The sequence below is a fragment of the Meriones unguiculatus genome, chromosome 5, assembly GCF_030254825.1.
Source record: "Meriones unguiculatus strain TT.TT164.6M chromosome 5, Bangor_MerUng_6.1, whole genome shotgun sequence".
NCBI classification, from domain to species: Eukaryota; Metazoa; Chordata; class Mammalia; order Rodentia; family Muridae; genus Meriones; species Meriones unguiculatus.
Window position 1 is genome coordinate 118,799,275 of NC_083353.1, and position 22,081 is coordinate 118,821,355.

Genomic DNA, 22,081 nt, shown 5'->3' on the forward strand with positions numbered 1-22,081 from the left:
GTTTCATGTTGAGCAAAGCTGTTTGAGAATTGCCTGACTTTTAACATGTGAACGTTTTAAGCTGCATCTTTAAGAAGTGGTTGGCCTGGATCGTCCTCTCTCTCTCTCTTTTTTTAATCTTATTTTAATTTTTATTATACTTTTATTATATATAAAATACATATATATATGTATACATACACCCATACACACTATATATATACATTTTTTTTACTTTTTTTACTCCAATGCATATACACATATTATTCTAATACGCACAAAAACATTATTCTATGACTTCAATTACTGTGTTTTTATATGATTCATGATGGTACATTCGGATGGGTCTATGTGTCTATTACCTCTTGTGATTTTTGTTTGGCTTTTTTTTACTATTTGTTTTCTTCTATTCTTTCTCTTATAGCCACCATTTGCCTTATCTCTGCTGATTACACCAATCACATTGGTTTAGCTGTACCCTACTGTCATCCTTCCATGTTCTGATGGTATATTCTAACATGAGTATTCATTCATGTTTTATTTATTTATTCATCGGTATTCACCTAGCAGATGACTTTAACAACCTTTGTCATTATTGCATTCAATTTCATTTATATTTCTTCAAACTATTCCACAAGATGGAAACAGAAGGAACACTACCAAACTCATTCTATGAAGCCACAGTCACCTTGGTACATTTTTTTTATTTTAAAATGGACTAAGCTAGTTGTATGTTAAATGATCAAACACATATATTTTTAAAAGAAAAATGAAAGTTGACATAGAAAAGAGTTTAGTCTTTGATCCAATGATCCACTTGGACTTTAGCTTTGTGCAGGGTGATAAATATGGATCTATTTTCATATTTCTCCATATAGACATCCAATTTGACCAGCACCATTTGTTGAAGATGCGGTCTTTTTTTTCCCCATTGAATGGTTTTAGCTTATTCATCAAAAAATAAGTATCCATATGTGTGTGGGTTTATTTCCGGGTCTTCTATTTGGTTCCATTGATCCTCCTTTTTGTTTCTATGCCATTTCCATGCAGTTTTTATTACTATTGCTCTGTAGTACAGCTTGAGATCAGGGATAGAGATACCTCCAGATGATCTGTTGTTGTACAGGATCATTTTGGAAATTCTGGGTTTTTTGTTTCTCCATATGAAGCTGAGAATCTTTCTTTCAAGGTCTGTAAAGAATTGTGTTGGTATTTTGATGGGAATTGCATTGAATCTGTGGATTGCTTTTGGCAGAATGGCCATTTTCACTGTATTAATCCTACCAATCCATGGGCACGGGAGATCATTCCATCTTCTGATATCTTCTTCAATTTCTTTCTTTAGAGACTTGAAGATTTTTTCAACAGGTCTTTCACTTGCTTATTACCACCATTTCTAAAGGGCCTCACCTTATCTTAGATGTGTTAAAGAGGGGTGGAAAGGACAACTGATGTCTTGTTTAAAAGATATTCAGGCGTTCTTGAACTATCCTTGCAACTGCTTACCAAAATTTAAATTATAGTTTTCTGGCAAAAAAAAAAAAATTATAAGAATGAGGAAAACTTCTACATGAAACAAAAAACAAACCAACACAAAATAGTAATCAGCCAACAAATGAGAAATCAGAGCCTACACCTATTTCTAGGCCTTAATTGTGCTTTCAATTAAGATGATTTATTCTATTAATAATGAAATGTTCAGGCTGTTTATTAAGGTTCTTTATTAAGTTCTAAGGAATTTAAGTAGCTAGAGCATATTCCTCAGTCCTATGGAATGTCCATGCATCAGAGAAGGTCTGTACTGTCTCCACAAGGAAGGAAGACAGACTCTGCTCTGTGAAGTCAGGTTCCAGAAGACACTCCCAGCCTCTGCCAGCTTGTGTCTCTGCACAGCAGACGAGGTCCTGTGATCAAAACATTTGTTTGTAAGGAGTCACAAATTATTACAGGAACGAAATGAGGATCAGCACAATTCATGTTTACCTTTAAGTATTCTTAGAGAGCGAATCATGGAATTTGTCCAGTCTCTTCTCACAAATGCAGGGGTAGGATCTCCCACATTGCTCAACCTCTAGTCTTGTTTTAGATAGAAATACACATCCTCCGATCTTACGGTGGTAACTCGGGTTGTTCAAGGCACTGAAGAGAAAAAACAACAATGGACAACTGTTTAATGCAGAGCAGTCACTGAAATGTCATGACTTTAAGGATCCTATTGGCCATCGTACACAGACTATAGAACAATTAATCATAACTTCATCGAAAAAATGTTTTCTTTTCTCTAAGCCCAATAAACAGAAATGGTCTCTTGATCACAACAAAATCTCCATCTTACTTCACATTCACACTTGGTCATCGGGTAGAGCAGATTTTCAGTATTTCCAAGAAATTATTTCACGCTACACATCTGCTTTCCCATTTATACTTTATCAATGAAAATGCTAGAGTAAAAGTAAAAACAGAGGTGTGTGGCACACAGAACAAGGCCTTATAGTCTTGTGTTTTAGGGAGAAAGGGAATATTTGAAATGCAATCAGAGATGAAGGCTGTAACTCATGTTTTGGACTGTTTCCCTTTCTTCCTTCTCCACATCATAGCTAATGGGTCTTCAGTGAAACATGGTAATCTCCTGAATCCCCTGTATGCAGTAAAACTCTGATTTCTGTAGGATGCTGTATTAGAGGCCACAGTTTATCTTCTGTTAAAATATTTAATGTTGCAAAATAAAAATTAAATTAAAACACAGAGCATTTTAGCATATAGTTGGAAACAGAAGGACTGTGTGTTCTGGGCCAGCCTGGGCTACATAGCAAAACCAGAAGTCATATAGTACTTAATATTTTTCTGTATAAACAAACAAAAATCAGATTTCTACTGAGACTGAAGTGTTAGCAGGAACAGGAACGAACCTCTGACGATCAGGGAAGCACTAGAATCATTGTCCCCAAATAGTAAGAGAAAGCTGACTAAATAATGCACACATGCCTGAGTTGGCTACCCAGAGGCTATTTAAGCTGTGGGCTGGCTTTCCCCAGGGTCAGATGATTGTTGAAGGTTACTGAATAAACTGCATTGAAAAAAAAAAAAACATGAAGAGAGGTTTAAATGAGGGAGAAAGTAGAGGTATGAATGTGATTAAAATCCATTTTATACATATATGAAATTAACAAAGAATTAATATTATAGCAAAAACTTGTTTTTTCTTCTTAAGATTTCTGTAAACCAAGAACTACATTAAAACTCTGTCAATCAAATAAATAAATAATCATGAGTCTCTGAAAGAAAAAAAAAATAATAATGCACACAAAATGGAGATCCTCAACAATGAATCCAGCCAGCCATAGTGGGCACAATCAGTCCCAGTATTTAGGACATGAAAGTAGAAGGATCACAGTTCAAGGCTAACCTTCAAAATGTATAGGGAGTTTGAGGCTAGTCTGGGTTAATGAAACTCTGTCCGAAAGGTAAAGAAAGAAAATGAAATCCATGAAACCCACATGAGACTGATATCTGAAAGGGATCAGTCTTTAGCAAAATAAAACATTTTCTTTGAATCTTGGATTTAAGATGGGGAGAAATAGAATATTTAAATATACAGAAAGTAAAAGAAACAAGGAAGAAAAATGAAACAAAGTGGCTTGTAGGCAGAACATAGACAGAACAGGTAGGGTACATTAGCAATAAATATTTGCATTAGTCAGCCATGAGACAGCACATAATTCTCTAACATGGGAACAGTTAGAGAATTATGTGTGTATGCTGAACGTGGGCAAAGGAAGAAAGATCTCAGCAGACACTGGCTGTTCACAAAAGATAATTACTAAAAGAAATGAAATGTGTGTTCACACAGTGACATGCACACGAATTGACATGACAACTTTCATAACTGTCAAAACTAGAAACACACCACATGCTCACATGTGAGTGGAGAAGTATTATGGAATATTTGTGTAATTCAAAAGCGCTTTACAGCAAGAAGAATGAACTGTTGGTCTGTGAAAAAGAGCTTTAGTTAGCTAAAAACCAATAATGATAATAATTCTAACAGTGAAAGAAGCAGAGAAATACAAAGCCAATCACAAATCTATGCATAATATACAATACTTTGGACTAGGCCATACTCATTGATAATAGAAAAGAGCACATGTCTGCTTTCCCAGGGCCAGGTGAGGAGCAAGGAGCAGAAAAAACTTTGGAAGGTAACAAAATGACCCTGTTTAGATTTGGGGGTTTCTGTTGCTATGACGAAACACCCTGATCAAAGCAACTTGGGGAGGGAAGGATAAACTTTGGTTCCCAGAATCATAGTGATCCTGTGGCTCTGGTTATGCATGACTGGCTGCTTTACATGCTGCCGGAGCTCACGGATGGGGCAGATGTTGAGGTGGACTGACTCAAAGCACAGGCTCTGGGCCCAGATTGTAGTTGAGTTTGTCACCTGCCAGCTGAGCCCCACGGTTTCCTAGTTCTTAAGTGTACTGTGAGGGCAATGAAATGCTTCATTTCGTGATGATGAAGCATGTGCCGTTTATCATAGTTCAGTATTGTCATCTGAGAAATAGTGTTTGCTCAGTGCTTGGAGCAAAGGCATCCATTCTTCAGACACAAGCTTCACTGTGTACCAGGAAGAAAGTTGGCTCCTGCTGGGTTAAGTCAACTTTCAGAGGAGCATTTCTTCCCTTCCAGCTTATCACCCTGTTTGTACCCTTATTTGCATAATGGACTGAGTCCTGCAGTTAAAATATTTGGTCACTAAGTTTTCACAAATCATCACAGGACACCAACAAAGATGACAAAACATTGACTTTTTACCTTTCCTCCACACTGCACACTGAACCACGGAATTTGTCTATTGTCTTTTCAAAGACACAGGAGTGGGCTTTAACACAGTCCTATCACTATCTGTATCTGTGAAACTGAAAAATGCACTGCCTCTCCTCTTACATAGCGATTTCACTACTGTTAAATCACTCAAAAACTATAACGGGCAATTATTTCAATTTGAAGCTTATATTGATGCAGGACAAGATGTTTAAAGCAAGGTTTATTGAAAAAAATATACAGAATATGGAATTAATCATAAGCATATCAATAAAAGGTACTAATTTTCTCTAAACTGATAGAACCTGATCTTGGGCCAGTAACAGGGGTCAGTTGGTGGTGTGTACCACCACCAAACCGGACAACCTGAGTTCAGACTTGAGACCCCACACAGTAGAAGAGTAATAATTCTTTAACTCTCCTGTGAGTATTGGTGCTGTGTAATGTACGTGCAAATGTGTATGCATAACACACAAAATACCTGAAATAAAAATGGTCTTTTAATCAAAACTTAACTCCTCATATACTCATTAGCAAGTTAAATTAATTTTCAGTATTGCTAAGGGATAATTTTATATTAAAGTGTGTTTCCTCTAATGCTCTCTGCAATGAAGAGAGTTAAAAAGAAGAAATATGTTCTGTGGCACAGGGACAAGATATGATATGGCCCTGTTTTAAGGAGAAAAGAAAGGTTTAGAATTCAGGCACAGAAGAAGGGGTGTGACTGCTGTTGTTGATCTCCTCTCTCTTCCCCCACCTCAGAGCTAATGGGACTTCACTGAAACACGATGATCCAAGGACTTTCCTTCATGTAACACAACTGCCATCTCTGCAGAATGGTGTGTTAATGCCACAACTACCTTCCCAGAAAAAAATTCATTTAAAACATTGATTAAAAAATAAAACAGTAGGAAAGTTGAGGCAGGCCTATAACCTCACCGTTTGGGAGGCTGAGTTAGAAGTATTATAAACCAGGTCAGACTATTGGATGTAGGGAGACCCTGATTAAATATTAACTGATAATTAAAGCCTTATTCAGTGCACTTCTGAACATTCAGGATTCTTAGAGACTCCAGAGGCTCAGCAGAGCATGGCAGAGCAGATCTCTCTCCTAATAGGGCAAGATGAATAGTAAAGCTTTATAAAATGGTCATTCAAATACTAAATATGAATCTAGGAGGATCAGGAATTCAAGGTAGGTTTGGGAAACAACAGTGAGTTTGAAACAGCCTAGCCTGATGAGAACCTATGTCAAAAAACACCAGAAAGAGAATGAAATCCACCAGACTCCATGGGGGCAGAAATGGCAGAGAGATAAAATTTTACAAAAGTTCACCTTTCCTTAATCTTGCATTTAAACCAGGGAGAAATGGAGCGTTTAGATTTACTACAGAAAAAACCAAGGAAGATAAGTGAAAGCAAATGACCCATTGGTCACAGACAGGAGAGGAGAGATACAGCAGGAATGAGCATACACCTTAACCAGCCATGAGATAGGGTCACGGGTCCAACCAATCAAACATGAGCGTTGAACACGGGCAAAGAGGAACAGGATCCAGCAGACACTAACTGTTCACGATACACATGAAGCACATATTCTGCATCATGAGATCTTCACTTTACCGCCATAGTGATGCCCACCACAGCTCTACCCAAGAAGCACAAGTTTAGGCTCACAGCTGCTCACAGGGTTTATTAGAATCTTACCCTGTAAGCAGGTGATCAAGCTTCTGCATCTGCTCACTGGAGAAAATGCTTGTGGTGGCCACAGAAACCTTCTGACCACTGAGTTTCCTCAGTGAAGCCTCAGATCTGGCCATAGAATCAACACCACCATCCAGGAAGAGTTCTGTAGCCTAGTCAGCTCCTGGCACCTCACTAAATGTTACCCCTGCCCATCTCTGACTCTGTATGATGCCGTAGGCTATAAAGAAAGTTGTTAACTGTGGCCAGTTCATGATGGCAAATACCAGAAATCTCAGTGCTTGGGAGATAAAGCTAGGAAGACTAGGGATAGTCTGTATGAAATGGTACTTCATAGCTAGCGAGAAAAAAAAATCAATAGCAGTACTAATAATTTTGCTGATTAGAATATGTTAGCATATCTTATAAGGCTCTGGCCACCTCTGGGACAGCCTGCTTGAGAGTGTCATCAGAGGAAAGAGAGGAAGTTATTTTCCTGCCTATTTGGAACCTAGCTGTCAAAACCCACATCAAAAGAATTAGCCCAGACCTGCCAGGACACCAAGCACTGAATGAAAGTTTCCTGAGGAAGTTATCTCTGTGGATACCGCGCCTCAGAGAGTTTCTGCAGCTGCTGAGGATGAAACTCCGTGACTACACAGGAAAATGACATTGTGAACATAAGAGAGCAGGAACACTACATGAAACCCACAAAAATACAGACAGTAGGGTTACCAATGAACAGACGTAAAATAGTTATTACTGACATCGTTTAAGGGATAAAAATCAGAAAAGACATACTCGCCTGTAGTCCCAACACTTGAGAGATAGAGACAGGAGTGCCAGGAGTTCAAGGGCAGCCTGGGTGACATGAATCCCTATCTTAAAATAACAACAAAAGTAATGAAAATTACATTAATTGATATGAAAATCAACTTAAAATTTGACTACCAAAAAAACTTACCAAGACAAACACAGGAGTATTAGGGGATTTTTTTTAAAAAAATTGTATTTCTGAAAATATGAAAAATAAGAAACAATAATAAGTATATGATAGGAAGGCAGAAGGAGGATTTTGAGAATTAAAGGGCAAAAGCAGATGAGTACTGGATAATAAGGGGCAGGAGAGAGTAAAGGATGGATTAGCCAAAACTAAGGATGTATAAAAGGCTTTATGGAAACCAGCTAGTTGTTAGTAATTAACTAGTTAGTAATTGACTAGTTAGTGGTTGACCAACACAAAACAAGCTCCATGTTTGCTTTGTGGTTTAGAGTTTTTTGATTGTTTGTTTCTTTGTTTGCTTCCTTGCTTGCTTTGGGGAAATTTTCTGTCTTACTGAGTTTTTTGTTTGTTTCCTTGCATGCTTGATTTTATTTTCTCTTTTTGTCTCGTTCTTCTTTGCGGGGGAGAAAAATAACATGAATTTGAGTGGGCAGGAAGGTGAGGAGGAACCAGGAGTATTTAGGGGGAAGGGAAACCTGATCAAAGTATATTCTACGAAAACATGTAATTTAAGAGATAAATATTTTAGCTTTAAAAAAGAGTTACAATCACAGAAGATTACTAAAAGAAATTCAGGGTCCAAGGTAGGATACATCCAGAAGAGTTACTAGTAAGAGAGACCACAGAGAGCATGAACACAGCACAGGCTTTGGCCACTGCCCTTGGTTCCCACCATAACTACACGGTAAGATCCTACTGCCAAAGACACCACACAGTTGGATGTTGGAACATAGAGAAAGCAGTCTCAAGTCAATCAGGAAACATCCTCCCCTGGGCTGACTCTCAAAGGGTCCAAAGGTGGTTTGCAGGCTGCAGGGCAGAAAAAGATATGAGTCATCCTAACCCAGCACTGGAATCTGCAGTGACCTGCACAACACTGACCTGCTTGGCAAGCTATGCCCAGTGGCACACTTGTTATAGGGTAAGTAACTTCTTTCTTATTGGAATTGAGGCCTTTACCACGTAAGAAAAATCATGTTTGGTGTTGTAATCCAAATCAAAAGTCCATGCTTAGGGAGGTCATAAGCCCTACAGTCCCTTTGCTACAATCACTTTGCTAAGTGGCTGGTGGTCAAATTGCATTTTCAATATTTATATTTATAGCGTAGGCCTGTGCTGCTCTCATCCTCCATCAGAGAAGATTCTTTTTACTTTGGGTGGTGTTCAGTGGAGTGAGGCAAAATTGGTCCAAGGGCTTAGGAGAAGCAAATATGCGCTTAGCTCCAAAGGAGGCATCTACATTAACCCCCCTTACCACCAAACCAAAGGCAAGACTCAGGGAATATCAAGAAAGAAGAAACAGAAAGAATGTAAAAACCAGAGAAGGGGAAAAGCTCTGTGAAATGCAGCCTTCTAGACAAGATGAAATTTCTGCAAAGATGAAGAAGGGTTCTCTCCATCATGAGAAGTCACTGTTGGTAGGCGACAGCTGCTAGAAAAGGAAGATTCATTCTTTATTGAGGATGTGGTCCATGGTGGGTTTTCTTGCTCCAGTAGACAGCCTACATCCAGTTAATTAAGAAGACCCGAGTTAGAGGGGCACTGTTGCAGGATATTTGATATCATTGTGAACCCTGAGACTGTGAACTGTAACACCCTGTTACAGTTGTGGGTGCTTTAGTCCTAGTACAAACCTTTAATCCTAGGTCAAGAGGCAGAGAAAGAAACCACCGGGGAGGTATTAAACAGAAGCGAGGGACATTGAGAAAAGGGTATTTAAGACAGAGTGGAGAAGAAGAAAGGGCTTTTGGCTTTTTCCTCCCCAGCTGTCAGCTGAATTATAAAGATGTTGGCTTTTAGCTTTTAGTTTTCAGCTTTTTCCTTATGGGATGTTGGCTGAATAGGATAATCAGCTGAGTGCTTTCTCTGCCTCTCTGAGCTGTAGGTTTTCACCCCAAAATCTGGATCCTAAGTCTTTATTGGTAAAATAAAGATATTGAAATTTTTTTTTAATCAGAAGGGCATATGTTAGAGCTGATGCAGAGGAAATTTTGGGGGTAGTAAGGGACAATATGATTATACTTTATATACATGAGATACTCAAGAAAAAGAAATATTATTAATAAGGTAGTCAGTCAACATTTTTCTACAAGATTATAAATAAACATAAAACTTGGAGTTTGTACAATGCAACACCCTGAAATGGAAAGAAGATTCATAGATAGATAGATAGATAGATAGATGTGTATGATAAATATGTTCTTATATTTATAAATAACAAGCAACTGTGTAAGCAAAGTACAGTAAAAAGTCAAATGAAAGTTTGAGATACTCATCCTGATTGTATCTGTCATGATGATTTAGTCACTTTACATCATCTTGAGTCGTTGATTTGATTGTGCCTTGTGCATCCTGGCACACACAGTCCTGAGATGTACGAAGTATTAAGCCACTTTTAGTCAGCGACTTGATCATACATCTTCCCTGTGTAACACTTGCTGAGACACTGCCTTATGCATCTTGTTCTTACCATGAGCCCCATAAAAAAAAATGATTAAACCCATGTGAATGGGAAAAGAAGCCTTTGCACACAATCCTCACCACCCCCGCCCCAGTGGTAGAGTTTGAAGTTTCCCAGAAACTCACAGTTTAGATGGGCCATTGTCAATCCATGCCCATTTCTTTGTGCTTGAATCATATGACAAGCCAATCCAGTAACTCTTTGAAGAAAGCTGGAGCTGAAGGAACCTCTGTGGAGGCAACAATATACCTTTATGATAAAGTTTCTGTTTGTTTGATGAGAAAAGATCAACCAGGAAAAGTCCCCAGCATTCCTATGTCCTGTCCTCCCAATGCTAAGTTCCACCAAGCTCATTTTCTGAAGCGACTCCCCACTAGAAGCCTATGGATATCAAACTGATGTCACTTTAATAAGTTATTTTAAAACAAAACCTTGCGTAGCCTGAGAGGCTGGGTTTATGACATGATTTGTGACTTGTTTCTCAGAACAAGTCTCATTGTGCAAACAAGGCTATGCTTGGTCTCACAATATTCCACCTTAAGGCTCATAAATGCACACTGTATGCATGGATCAATAAACAATTTCTGAAACTCGGTGAAATTGTTCAAATGTGAAATTATTTCAAATTTAAAATTATTCAACTTGTTCAAAGACTACGGAAGCATATAGAAGTGTTCATATGGGAAGTAATGCTCTTTCGTCAAAGAAAATTTATAAGATAAAAAAAAAAATCCTCTGTGAAAATCTATGCATTGAGCTCCATGTTGCAGTAGAAAGCCTTTCTCTTGTTAAGATCAAGAAGTGACAGAACTTGAGGAGGAGCTGGACAGATATTTGGTTGTATTTAGAATGTCTTACATGAGACATCTGAGTGACATGATGTCTAATTAAGTTATTGAATATATTTTAAAATATGGGTTTAAATTTTATTATGCATGCTGTTTCAAATGGAAGATTATATTATTATTTGACATTAAAATCATTTTATGTCGTTGTTTAAATATGTATTCAGTTGGTATACAAATATTCAACTATGTTCTGAGTAACAAAGTTTTCAAGGTGATCTTGTAATAATTTTGCTAGAAAAAAATAGTCTCTATATTTGAAGAGATTTTTTTTTGTAATAACTTAAACAGAAAATATCACATCTTGGCAACTTTATTTTCTTTTCAGTATTCCTTTCTAAAGATAGATATCTTGTTATGAAATGTAAGAAAAATAGGAAGTAAATATTTCAGACGGTTTCAGTGAAAACCACCATGAGGGTAACTGGTAATACCACTCATTTCCATGATTTTCATATCATTTCCATTTTCCAGTTAGTCCCAGAAGGCAATTACTTTCTCTTTGTCATCCAATTACTCATCTCTGACAGTCTCACTTCTGGGTTCCAAAGAGCAAATTCTAGACAGTGGCCTCTGGGGATTTAGTTAGCACTCCATGGAGATGATGAATTGTCAGTCACATGATGTGCTATACCAGAAGGGTAAGCTCCATCAGCGAAAGCCAGGCTTCCCTGAGGGACTTTCTTGCAACCCCTTGAGAAAGGGAGAAGACTGAAGGACACACTATCCCTGCAGTAACAAATCTCCTCTTAACAGACCCCGTGTCCTGGCACTAAGTGTGGAGCAGGAGGAAGTCGCCTGGGACATTCTCACTGCACAGTTTTGCTCACATTACAGGAAAACAATAGACAACCATAAAGGTCTCTCTTTCAAAATTAAAAATGCCAAGGTTTAGTATCTCCCTACCCAAGAGCTAGAGCGGGAGAGTCTAAGAGAATAAAGGGGCAAGTAATTGTCTACCCTACCATTTCACTGTCATCATCTATCTTCAAGAGGGATAAGCTGCAATCCTTGCAGGTCTGTTTACATCCAATCCAGTGTTTACTTTCCATGGTGATATAATAACATTTTAAGCCACAGCAGAACCAGCGTCCTTCAGCACATTTGCCTACAACAGGAAAAGCAAATGGCTTCTTATTTTCTGTTATTTCTGTTATTCTGTTATCACAGCAATGTAGCTATGGAACATCTGTAACTACATAAAATCTCGCAGCTCTCAGAAGCTGAGATTCTAGAATGCTGAGAAGCCCCTGAACACCAGTGCACTAGGCAGCATTGTTTATCACAGTGGAGACATGGAAACAACCTGAGTGTCCTTTGTGGATGAATCAGTAGAGAAAATGTATCACATGCACTCAGAAGATTACTAGTTATCCTTTAAAAAGAAATAAATCAGCTGGGCGTGATGACTTATAACTGTAACCTGAGCACTCCAAAGAGTGAGGCAGGAGAATCACCACCAGGTTGAGGTCAGCCTAGGCTAAGTGGTGACTTCCATGCCAGCCTTAGCTATATAGCCTGGGCTACAGAATGAAACCATGCCTCACACCCAAGCCCCCAAAGAGAGATGCTGACCTATGTGACCAACATGGATGAACTTGAGGATACTGTGCAAAGTGAAACAAACCAGGCTCACACTGTCCTTTCTGACTCCACCCATGAGATATCTAACATAGCCCAATGCTAAGAAGCAGGAACTTGTGAGCTCCCAGGGGTTGGAGGGCAGGGGACGAGAACTAGCTTCTCAGAAGCAGTTACCTGAAGGACAGAACTTGGATCTGCAGTAACGCACTGTGTCCACAGGGGCCCATATGCTACAGTGCACTTGGAGTGTGCTGTGGGCTCTGTTAAATGAGGCACACAGAGGAGCTTTAGATGATGAGAGTCTGTCCTCCTGACTGTTTTGAGGCCTTCAAGGACATGCCCACATACCCATGTGTCAAGTTGAATAGAGTAAAATGTGTGGGGGTTGTGTAGCAATAATGATTGTCAATCATTGTCAATATGATTGTTTTGTTTAGTGAGGTGCTGCAATGGCTGTGCTCTATTGCCAAACTTTATCTCCAACTTCTGCTTTTCTGTGAAGAGGTATCTCTGTGTAACTCAGGCTAGCCTGGAATGTGCTCAGATGTCCAGATTGTCCTCAAATTTATAATCATGGAGATTCCAGCATTATGTTACCAATTACAGATGATGAAGTCATGTTAAAATAATGACACAAAACATTTTCTGTGGGTCTGAAACACTTCAAAGATTTTTGGGTAACTTTTTCTTTTTCTGTAACATATTTTATGATGTAGCAGTTTTAAAACTTAGTCCTCACATAATGAGGATTGCCACACCCTACTATCACAGCACAGTGAGACCATATGCATGCAGGAGCTCTTAGTAAACTCTAAGTCCTGAAAAATGTTTACTAGTGAATGATAAGATCATTTAAGCGATAAGGTCATTTAAACACAGCCAGTCATAAGAAGAGCAAGAATGCTTCCTTGTAACACTTCATATTTTCATCTTTCCAGACTCATTCACTGTGTCACTGACAGGATGTCAGAGTGTGGAAAGCATGATGAAGCTCTCATATGCACTGCAGAGAGGATCCCTTTGTCACAAACAGGCCAACACTCTCATTACAGTTCAGAAGGAAAACACACACACAATTATTTCTATGACTGTGTCCATGCAAATGCTCTAACTACACCTTAGCCTAAAAATTTGGTAGATATGCTTTCACTAAAAACTTCCATATTCTGTCAGTAACAAAGGTTGAAACTCAGATTTTCCCACAAAACCACAAGGACCTGAATTGTCAACTGTGCTGACTTGTGATTCCATATCTTGGGAACAGTAGGGAAGCCAGAATTGCCATTGAGTTCCAAAAACTATAAGAGTCTCCTAATCTAGTAAGGGATTTCCAATTTTCTAGGCCCCTACAAGAGATAAGGAAACCCCAAACTATTAACCCAGAGATCATCAGAATTGTAAGCTGCTGACTGGACTTCAAAATTTATGGAGAAGAAACAATACAAAATAATGCAATTCTGAATTCACAGTCCTCTCCATACCTCTGTACTGTGAAAAATCTAAAACAGTCTTGGTGTTCCCATAGCATCTGTTCCACTCTCTCTTGAGGGAGTCCAGCTCATCTTTGAGGTCATCACACTCTCTAGACTTATTTCTCAGCTTCTCTTCCTTTAAGTTGCAGTCATTTTGCACATTGCTGTAGTTATAATGGAGGTTGCGTAGAGTTTCCTGCAGCTTATGTTTTTCTTGATGATACTGAAAAACTAAAATTAGCAGCAGATATAATACCAAAAATGTTCATAAGGAGTACATTTTGAAATTTAAGATTAGAAAACAAAAGTTTCAGGTAGATAGTTTACACTTATCATCACTGTAATTGGTGCTTCAGCTTTTAGAAATTAACACCTCAATTAACTGACTACAGAAATGGAAATATCAAGTTTCTTGTATAGGTAAAAAATAAATAAATAATACAACTGAATAAAATTATGGTGGAATAGTATTTATAGTGAAGTAACTTCCAATTACTTTGTTTTTCATAGCACAAACTTACAAATAAATATCTAAGAAAAATAATCAGTGGATACTTAACACACCATAAAAATTTGAACTAAAAATTATTATAAAATGGCATAGTTCTTGTTGAGGCAGATGGACTACAAAAGATCCAGATATGCACCTATGTTTTAGCATAGCCAGGAAGTGATTTCCTGTAAAAATGTGAAGAAATCCAATAAAGCTTAAACTTTAATGTCCCTGTACAGATGAAGTCTTTCACTTAACCATGTTCACAATACACAATGAGGGAAATGAAAAGAGTCTTTTCTTTTATACAGCTCTTCCTCATGGAATGTTTACCTAAGATTCAAAATGACCTGAGTCAGAAAGCAGACCATCACCAAGTCCCCAAGAGGAACATGGCTGTGAGACAGAACAAGGCAGCTCTCAACAGCTCCAGAGCTAACAGAAACAGGTATGTAATACAACACGACACTGCTGTATCAGGGAGAAAACATCCGAAGCCCTGAGCTATCTGGCGCATTCCCTGCTTATAGGCAGGACAGAGTGTGTTAACTGCATAATTAGTGTCTAACTAAAGCCATTACTTAGGCAGAAAGGCACAGGAGCTGTACCCCAGTTACTCACTGTGTGTCAGCAACACTATGACCGTTACCAGCAGAAGGGAACAAAGGACTCCGAGTGGAATCACAACGGGCTTCCAGGGGCATGAACACCCTTAAGTCAACAAAACAAAGCAAGAAAATCATCGCTGTGAAAAGAGCACAACCCATACTAATTATAATTTTGCATAGCATGGAAACAAAGGGCAGTGGTCTCTAAAAATGTTACAGAAGTCCCTGATACAAACTGCTGAAAATGTGCTTTTTTTTATTTTTATTTTTTTTATCAGTTACATTTTATTAACTCTGTATCCCAGCCGTGTCCCGATCCCTCATTCCCTCCCAGTCCCTCCCTCCCTCCCTCATCTCCACCGTGCCCCTTTCCAAGTCCACTGATAGGGGGGACCTCCTCCCCATTCATCTGATCCTGTTTTATCAGGTATCTTCAGGACTGGCTGCAAAGCCCTCCTCTGTGGCCTAACAGGACTGCTCCTCCCTTCGGGGGTGGGGAGACCAAAGAGCCAGTCATTGAGTTCCTGTTAGAAACAGTCCTTGTTCCCCTCACTTTGGGAAACCAATTGGTTACTGAGCTACCACAGGCTACATCTGAGTGGAGGTTCTAGGTTATATCCATACATGGTCCTTGGTTGAATGTCAGTCTCAGAAAAATCAATAAATGGGACCTCATGAAACTGAAAAGTTTCTGTAAAGCAAAGGATACCGTCATCAAAACAAAACGACTGCCTACAGATTGGGAAAGAATCTTCACTAACCCTTTATCTGACAGAGGACTAATATCCAGTATATACAAAGAACTAAAGAAGCTGAAAAGCAGCAATCCAAGTAATCCAATTAAAAAATGGGGAACAGAGCTAAACAGAGAATTCTCGACAGAGGAATATCGAATGGCAGAAAAACACTTAAAGAAATGCTCATCCTCATTAGCCATCAGGGAAATGCAAATCAAAACGACCCTGAGATATCACCTTACACCCATCAGAATGGCCAAGATGAAAAACTCAAGCGATAACACATGCTGGAGAGGTTGTGGAGAAAGGGGAACCCTCCTCCACTGCTGGTGGGAATGTAAACTGGTACAACCACTCTGGAAAGCTATCTGGCGCTTTCTAAGACAACTAGGAATAGTGCTTCCTCCAGACCCAGCTATACCACTGCTAGGTATATACCCAAAGTTTGTTCAAGTACACAAAAAGGACATTTGCTCAACCATGTTTATAGCAGCTCTATTTGTAATAGCCAGAACCTGGAAACAACCCAGATGTCCATCAACGGAGGAATGGGTACAGAAATTGTGGTATTTTTATACAATGGAATACTACTCAGCAATCAAAAAGGAGGAAATCATGAAATTTGCAGGCAAATGGTGGGATCTAGAAAAGATCATCCTGAGTGAGATATCCCAGAAGGAGAAAGACAAACATGGGATATACTCACTTATATAGACCTATAAGATATGATAAACATAATGAAATCTATACACCTAAAAAAGATAATCAATTGAGCGGACATGGAGTGAGATGATCAATCCTCGTTTAGAAAGACAGATGGGATATGCATTGAACCTATGACAGGAGTCTACTGAGCGCATCTGAAAGACTCTAACTAGCAGTGTTTTCAAAGCAAAGACTCATGACCAAACCTTTGGCAGAGTACAGGGAATCATAAGAAAGCAGGGGAGTTAGTCTGATGGGGAAAGGATAGGAGCTCCACAAGGACCAAATATATCTGGGCACAAGGTCTTTTCTGAAAATGTGCTTTTAACATTGTAGATTTCTGCCTAAAATGCATGTGCTGTACAAATCCTACACGTGGGAAGTTTTACAGGGTTTTGATAGTTTCACCTTTGGCCTTGTATTCTGAATCCTCCTGACTGGGCATAGGGACTGGATGGCAGGCGACAGGTATCTGACCTTCAACCAGCTCTATAGCATAAAAAGCGCATCCTTCAGAAACTCTGGAGACACAGACACAGTCCAAGTACCAGACCCCAAACTGGAGTGTGGGGTCCACCAAGAGAGATGAATGGAGATGAAGGAAAGAGCGATGGATACTCCTGAGACCGGTAGGAAACCATGACTGTCCTGGCTCTGACCAGTGTTCAGCCCTGTCCTAAAAGAGGCCTAGATGTCAACTTTATTTCTTTTATAAGTTCTATTTTTCTCTAGACAACACTAGATTTTTTTTGTCTGTCTGAAGTGTTTGGAATCTGAAACTCACACCTCTGATTATCACTACATCAAAGAAGAAAAAGCTTTTAGCTCGGAGTTCAGCTGTGACAGTGTGCTCAGAGTAATCAGAAATAAATAAGAATAGAAAAAGTGAGATTTCCTCTTTTTCATTAATTAATGTAATTCTTTTTTTTTTTTTTTTTTTACATTTTTCAGAAACACACAGTCTGGTTTACTCATTCCCACCCCTAGTACCCTCTTGCTTCCTCTGCAACATTTTTTGCAGGAAGAGACTTCCTCCCCTGATGGACAACTGTTCCTGCCTTGTTGCATTAGATGCTGGACATATCTAAGACAATTAAAACACCTTCTGCGAGAGGAAGAGTATTTTTTTGTCACTTCTCTATAGTAGTTCACTCTTTTTTTTTTCTCTTTTGACTGAAGAATTTTCTTTTTTAATTAATTAATTAATTACAGTGTATTCACTTTGTATCCCCACTCTAGCCCCCTCCCTCATCCCCTCCCAGTCCTACCCACTGTCCTTCTTCTCCACCTATGCCCTTCTGCTAGTCTCCTGATAGGGGAGGTCTTCCTACCTTTCTAACTGACCCTAGCTTATCGGGTCTCACCAGGGCTGGCTGCATTGTCTTTATCTGTGGCATGGCAAGGCTGGGCAGAGGTGATAAAAAAGCCGGCCACTGAGTTCACGTCAGGGACAGCCCATGCCCGCATTTCTAGGGAACACACTTGGAAACTGAGCAATCTATGGGCTTCCTCTGAGCAGGAGGTCTAGGTCCTCTCCATGCATGGTCCTTGGTTGGAGTATTGGTCTCTGCAGGCCCCCCCTGGGCCAAGCTTTATGCCCAAAAGATGCCCCACCATTCAATAGAGGCATCTTCTCAACTATGTTCATAGCAGCTTTATTTGTATTAGCCAGAATCTGGAAACAACCCAGATGTCCCTCAACAGAGGAATGGATAGAGAAAGTGTGGTACATTTGTACAATGGAATATTACTCAGAAATTTAAAACAAGGAAATCAGATGAGGTCAGGCACATTCAGGGTGGTTAAAAAAACAAAAACAAAAACAAAAACAAAAAACCCCAACCAACCAACCAAACAAACAAACAAAAAGGAAACCTTGAGATTCACAGGCAAATGGTGGGAACTAGAAAAGATCATCCTGAGTAAGGTAACACAGAAGCTAAAAGACACATATGGTATATACCCAGTTACAAGTAGATATTAGCCATATAATATAGAATAAACATACTAAAAGCTATAGTCTTAAAGAAGCTAAACAACAAGGAGGATCCTAGGGAAGAGGGTAAAACATCACTCAGAAGGGCAAACAGGATAGACAACAGAAGTAGAAGAAAAGAAACAGGACAGGAGCCTTCCACAGGGGACCTTTGAAATATTCTACCCACCAGGATATCAAAGGAGGTAGTGAGACTCATAGCCAAACTTTGAGCAGAGTGCCAGAATCCTTATGGAAGAAAAGGGAGACAGAAAGACCTGATGGGGACAGGAACTCCACAAGTAGAGCAACAGAGCAAAAAAGCTGGGCCCAGAGAATATTGTTTCAATGTATACATTTCATTTCCTTAAGATTTTATTCTCTAGGACAGTTGATGTTTCTTTAGACACTAGTTTGTTACTTTTAAAGGTTTCAGAATTCTTCTTTATTAGACTAAAAAAAAGGAAAGAAAAGAAGAGAAAAGAAAAGAAAAGAAAAGAAAAGAAAAGAAAAGAAAAGGAAAGGAAAAGGAAAAGGAAAAGAAAAGAAAAGAAAAGAAAAGAAAAGAAAAGAAAAGAAAAGAAAAGAAAAGAAAAGAAAAGAAAAGAAAAGAAAAGAAAAGAAAAAGAAAAGAAAATTTCTCTGGGTAGTTTCTAAAATTTAACAGAATATATTCACTTCTCACTTCTCAATTGACTAGAATGTTTTATGTATGGACTCCCATTGTTCTACTCCACCCATTTGGTTTCTTTTTTTACAAGCTAACGCCTAGAAGTAGAATTGGGGTTATAGTTTCCTCTCTTTTTTTTTCTTTTTTTCACTTTTAAAAAATTATCTTTTTAGATAAGGGAGGGAGGGTGGGGTGGGGAGGGAATGAGGGAGGGGCTACAGCTGGGATTCAAAATGAATAAACTGTAATTAATACATAAAATATAAAAACTTAATTAAAATTGATTATTTTTTAATCTTAATTTTAAGAGTTTTGTACATGATTACTCTCCAATTCATCTCCCTCCCACGGGTGTGCTCCACCAAGCCCAGATGAAACAGAGGGCTGTAGTTTTCAATGGAAGCCAACAGGTTATTGTTTTCAAATGTTAAAAGGCATAAATGGTAAATGTTTACAAGCCATACAAACAGGTGAATTTAAATACTTAAAACACGTACCTTTGCCGCCAGCAAAGGTCCTTGAGTCCTTGGGTCCTTGAGTCTCATCAGGCCTTGATGGGCTCTGCAACCCTGAAGACTTATGAAATCTCACAGTTGCATAAGTGATCTCTTCATCTCTCATCATGGGAGTATGTGAAGTATGTTCTGTGTTAAACCAGGCCTTGAGTGGCTTCAAAAGAAAAAAGAAAAAGGTGCCTGAACTTGATGCTGTAGTGTGGGGTGGGAGGAGGTGGCGTCTGTTCAACTCCCGTAAGAATTCAAACTCCCTAACATGGGCCTGGTCTGATTTCCACTGAAAGGGCAAACTCTCCGAAGATTTCTGTTAAAAGTCATTTGTACTTCTAATGATCATAGCACTTATTAGAAGGAAATATGGAAAGATTTTAAAATTGACTAAAAAAAAAAAATCATCGTAATATTGACACAGCTTGTTTGTTCCAAATATTTGACAGATAAAAAATGGTAGGCAAAATTGGGACTACTGAAAAATCATTGAAAAACTTTTAAACTCATTATTTAAATAAGTAAAAGTCAAAGCTCTCAGAATTAAAATAATTGTTTAAAACTACTTACTCATTTTGATGAACATACAAATAGTTGAAAGTTAATACTATAGGTGATCCAAGACACATAATTATCTCTTGGGTGTACTTATAAAGCCCAAAAACCTGAGACGTCCAGCTTCACCCATCCACAGCTTACACATTCCTCTCCAGGGCTGGGCCTGCTAAATGGCTGCAACTAGAAAAGGTCCCACTTAGCAGGATAACCCAGACCTAGAAAGATAAATCCACATGTTCTCGCTCAACTGAGGCTCCTGCCTCAAAGTCTTCAGAAATGCTACATAACCTGGCCTAACTGTGGGAAAGTAGAAAAGGGATATTTGTGGGGTTGGGATGGGATCAATAGAGAGGGGTATAGCAGGATACCCCGTGAAGTTTTAATTCAAAGAATTCTATGTACACAATCATGTCACATGAGGAATGTCACTTGTTAGTATATGGTGTTGCCAGAGGACCCTGTATGAAAATAAATCCCACCACTCTGAAGCCATTAGGTAATGCCCATAAAGGATTCGATCTGAGGATAGATATCAATACGTTATTAAATGGTAAATATTTGTAACTTACCTTACCTCTTTTATTAATAACTGAGATGAGAGCCAATAGATAACGTGGACAACAAGCTGACACGTAATTTATTCTTCTTTAGTTTTTTTTTTCTTTAAATTTATGAAGTTCTCAGAAAATGCTTATATTTTCCCTTATTTCTTGAGGGAAAAAAAGTCTTTCTCTTAAAGAATTTTTAAAAAATTATTATTGATTGTCATTGCTGTTGGGTGTGGGGGTGCCTGGGCCACAGTGTACCTGTGTCCAGAGAAGAACTTTACCAAGTCCGTCCACTCATTTCACCTTCCCTTGGGTTCCCAGTATTGAACTCAGGTGGTCAATCGGGCTTGTGCTGCAAGTACTTTATACACTCAGCCTCTTACCTGGCTCCTGCTATTATTTCTGCAAGACGGATAACATATAAACATCATTTGACCTGCTTAAAGAGCAATGAACTCCATAGATCCTCTCTCTTGATTTTTTTAGCACACAGAAGTTACAGCATACTCAGAAAGAAACTAACCAGTGCTGAGCTCCTGTTCTCACATGCTGCCAGAGCTAACCAGACCTAACACAACCAACAGAGCTTCCCCACCTATCCCACTCTCAATGTCACACCATCTGAAATCCTCTAGCATACATACAATCATGTGATAGAAAAAAAAATAAACAATAAAAGCAGCTGTTACCTGTTTCTCTACCAACAAGTGATTCTGGTGGAGGGAGCTGATGCCCTAAGGGGGGACAAGTTGCCCTTTTCTGGCCTGTATCCCCTAAGAGGCTCCAAGAAGAATGGCAGAAATGAATCTCCTGTGAGCGATACTCAAGCTCATGTTTTTCTGCCCCTCCTCTTGACCAAAGTAAAAAGAGGAAATTGGGTAACGAAAGCTGATTTTAACAGCAAAGAAAAGAGCCAACATATTGTGCCAGATGCTGCAAAAAAAAAAAAAAAATCTATAATTGATCATAATTGGTATGTGAAGAATGAGAAGATAGCACACCTGCAGGAAAAGCAAATGCAGTGTCCTCGGAAAAACTATGAGTGAAAAGAGGGGACTGCAGTTCCTCTGCTCCTGGTTTTGTAGTAGGCGGTTGAAAAGTTTATCTTATGTTACATTTTTTTTTAAGTTGCTTCTTGTTTTTGAACTATGTTATTTACAGCTAAGTGTGTCTTAGGAATACCTTTAAAGAATTGGCATTTCCTCTCTGAAACGCTTTCTATATACTCTTCTAGCTTCTTATTCATGTTTATTGTGAACATTGATGTCATTCCATATGGAGTGGTTTTACTTCTGATGTTTTTATAATGCTAGGATATCAAATCTAAGACGCTGAGCATGCGCAGCACTCTTCTACTGTGTTACAAACTCAGTCTTTGGTTTTGTTTTGATCTGTGTTTGTTTGTTTGGTTGGTTGGTTGGTTGGTTGGTGTGTTC

General features: G+C 38.8%; 1 protein-coding gene across 2 annotated transcripts; it reads right to left on the minus strand.

Moving 5' to 3' along the window:
* Positions 1 to 308: 308 nt before the first annotated feature.
* On the minus strand, positions 309 to 21,457 carry LOC110564291 (T-cell surface glycoprotein YE1/48-like). Of its 2 annotated transcripts, none has more exons than XM_060384298.1 (8): positions 21,335 to 21,457; positions 19,534 to 19,705; positions 14,963 to 15,052; positions 13,858 to 14,079; positions 11,758 to 11,900; positions 10,073 to 10,176; positions 1,963 to 2,118; positions 309 to 1,506 (listed from the first exon to the last, which is right to left on the minus strand). In XM_060384298.1, the coding sequence occupies exons 2-7, from the start codon at positions 19,658 to 19,660 to the stop codon at positions 1,965 to 1,967; spliced, it is 840 nt and encodes a 279-aa protein (XP_060240281.1). In that variant the 5' UTR covers positions 19,661 to 19,705; positions 21,335 to 21,457; the 3' UTR covers positions 309 to 1,506; positions 1,963 to 1,964. The 2 variants fall into 2 exon arrangements, with proteins under 2 accessions (XP_060240281.1, XP_060240280.1); XM_060384297.1 differs by having other exon boundaries at positions 309 to 1,883.
* Positions 21,458 to 22,081: the final 624 nt, after the last annotated feature.

What these genes read in the sequence shown, in the direction of transcription:
- LOC110564291 (XM_060384298.1), bottom strand. Translation starts at nt 19,660, where the DNA reads ATGATGAGAGATGAAGAGATCACTTATGCAACTGTGAGATTTCATAAG. An exon ending in GACCTTTGCTGGCGGCAAAG is followed by an intron (nt 15,053 to 19,533) that starts GTACGTGTTTTA and finishes TGTTGACTTAAG; the next exon opens with GGTGTTCATGCCCCTGGAAG. An exon ending in AGATTTTTCACAGTACAGAG is followed by an intron (nt 11,901 to 13,857) that starts GTATGGAGAGGA and finishes TTCCTGTTGTAG; the next exon opens with GCAAATGTGCTGAAGGACGC.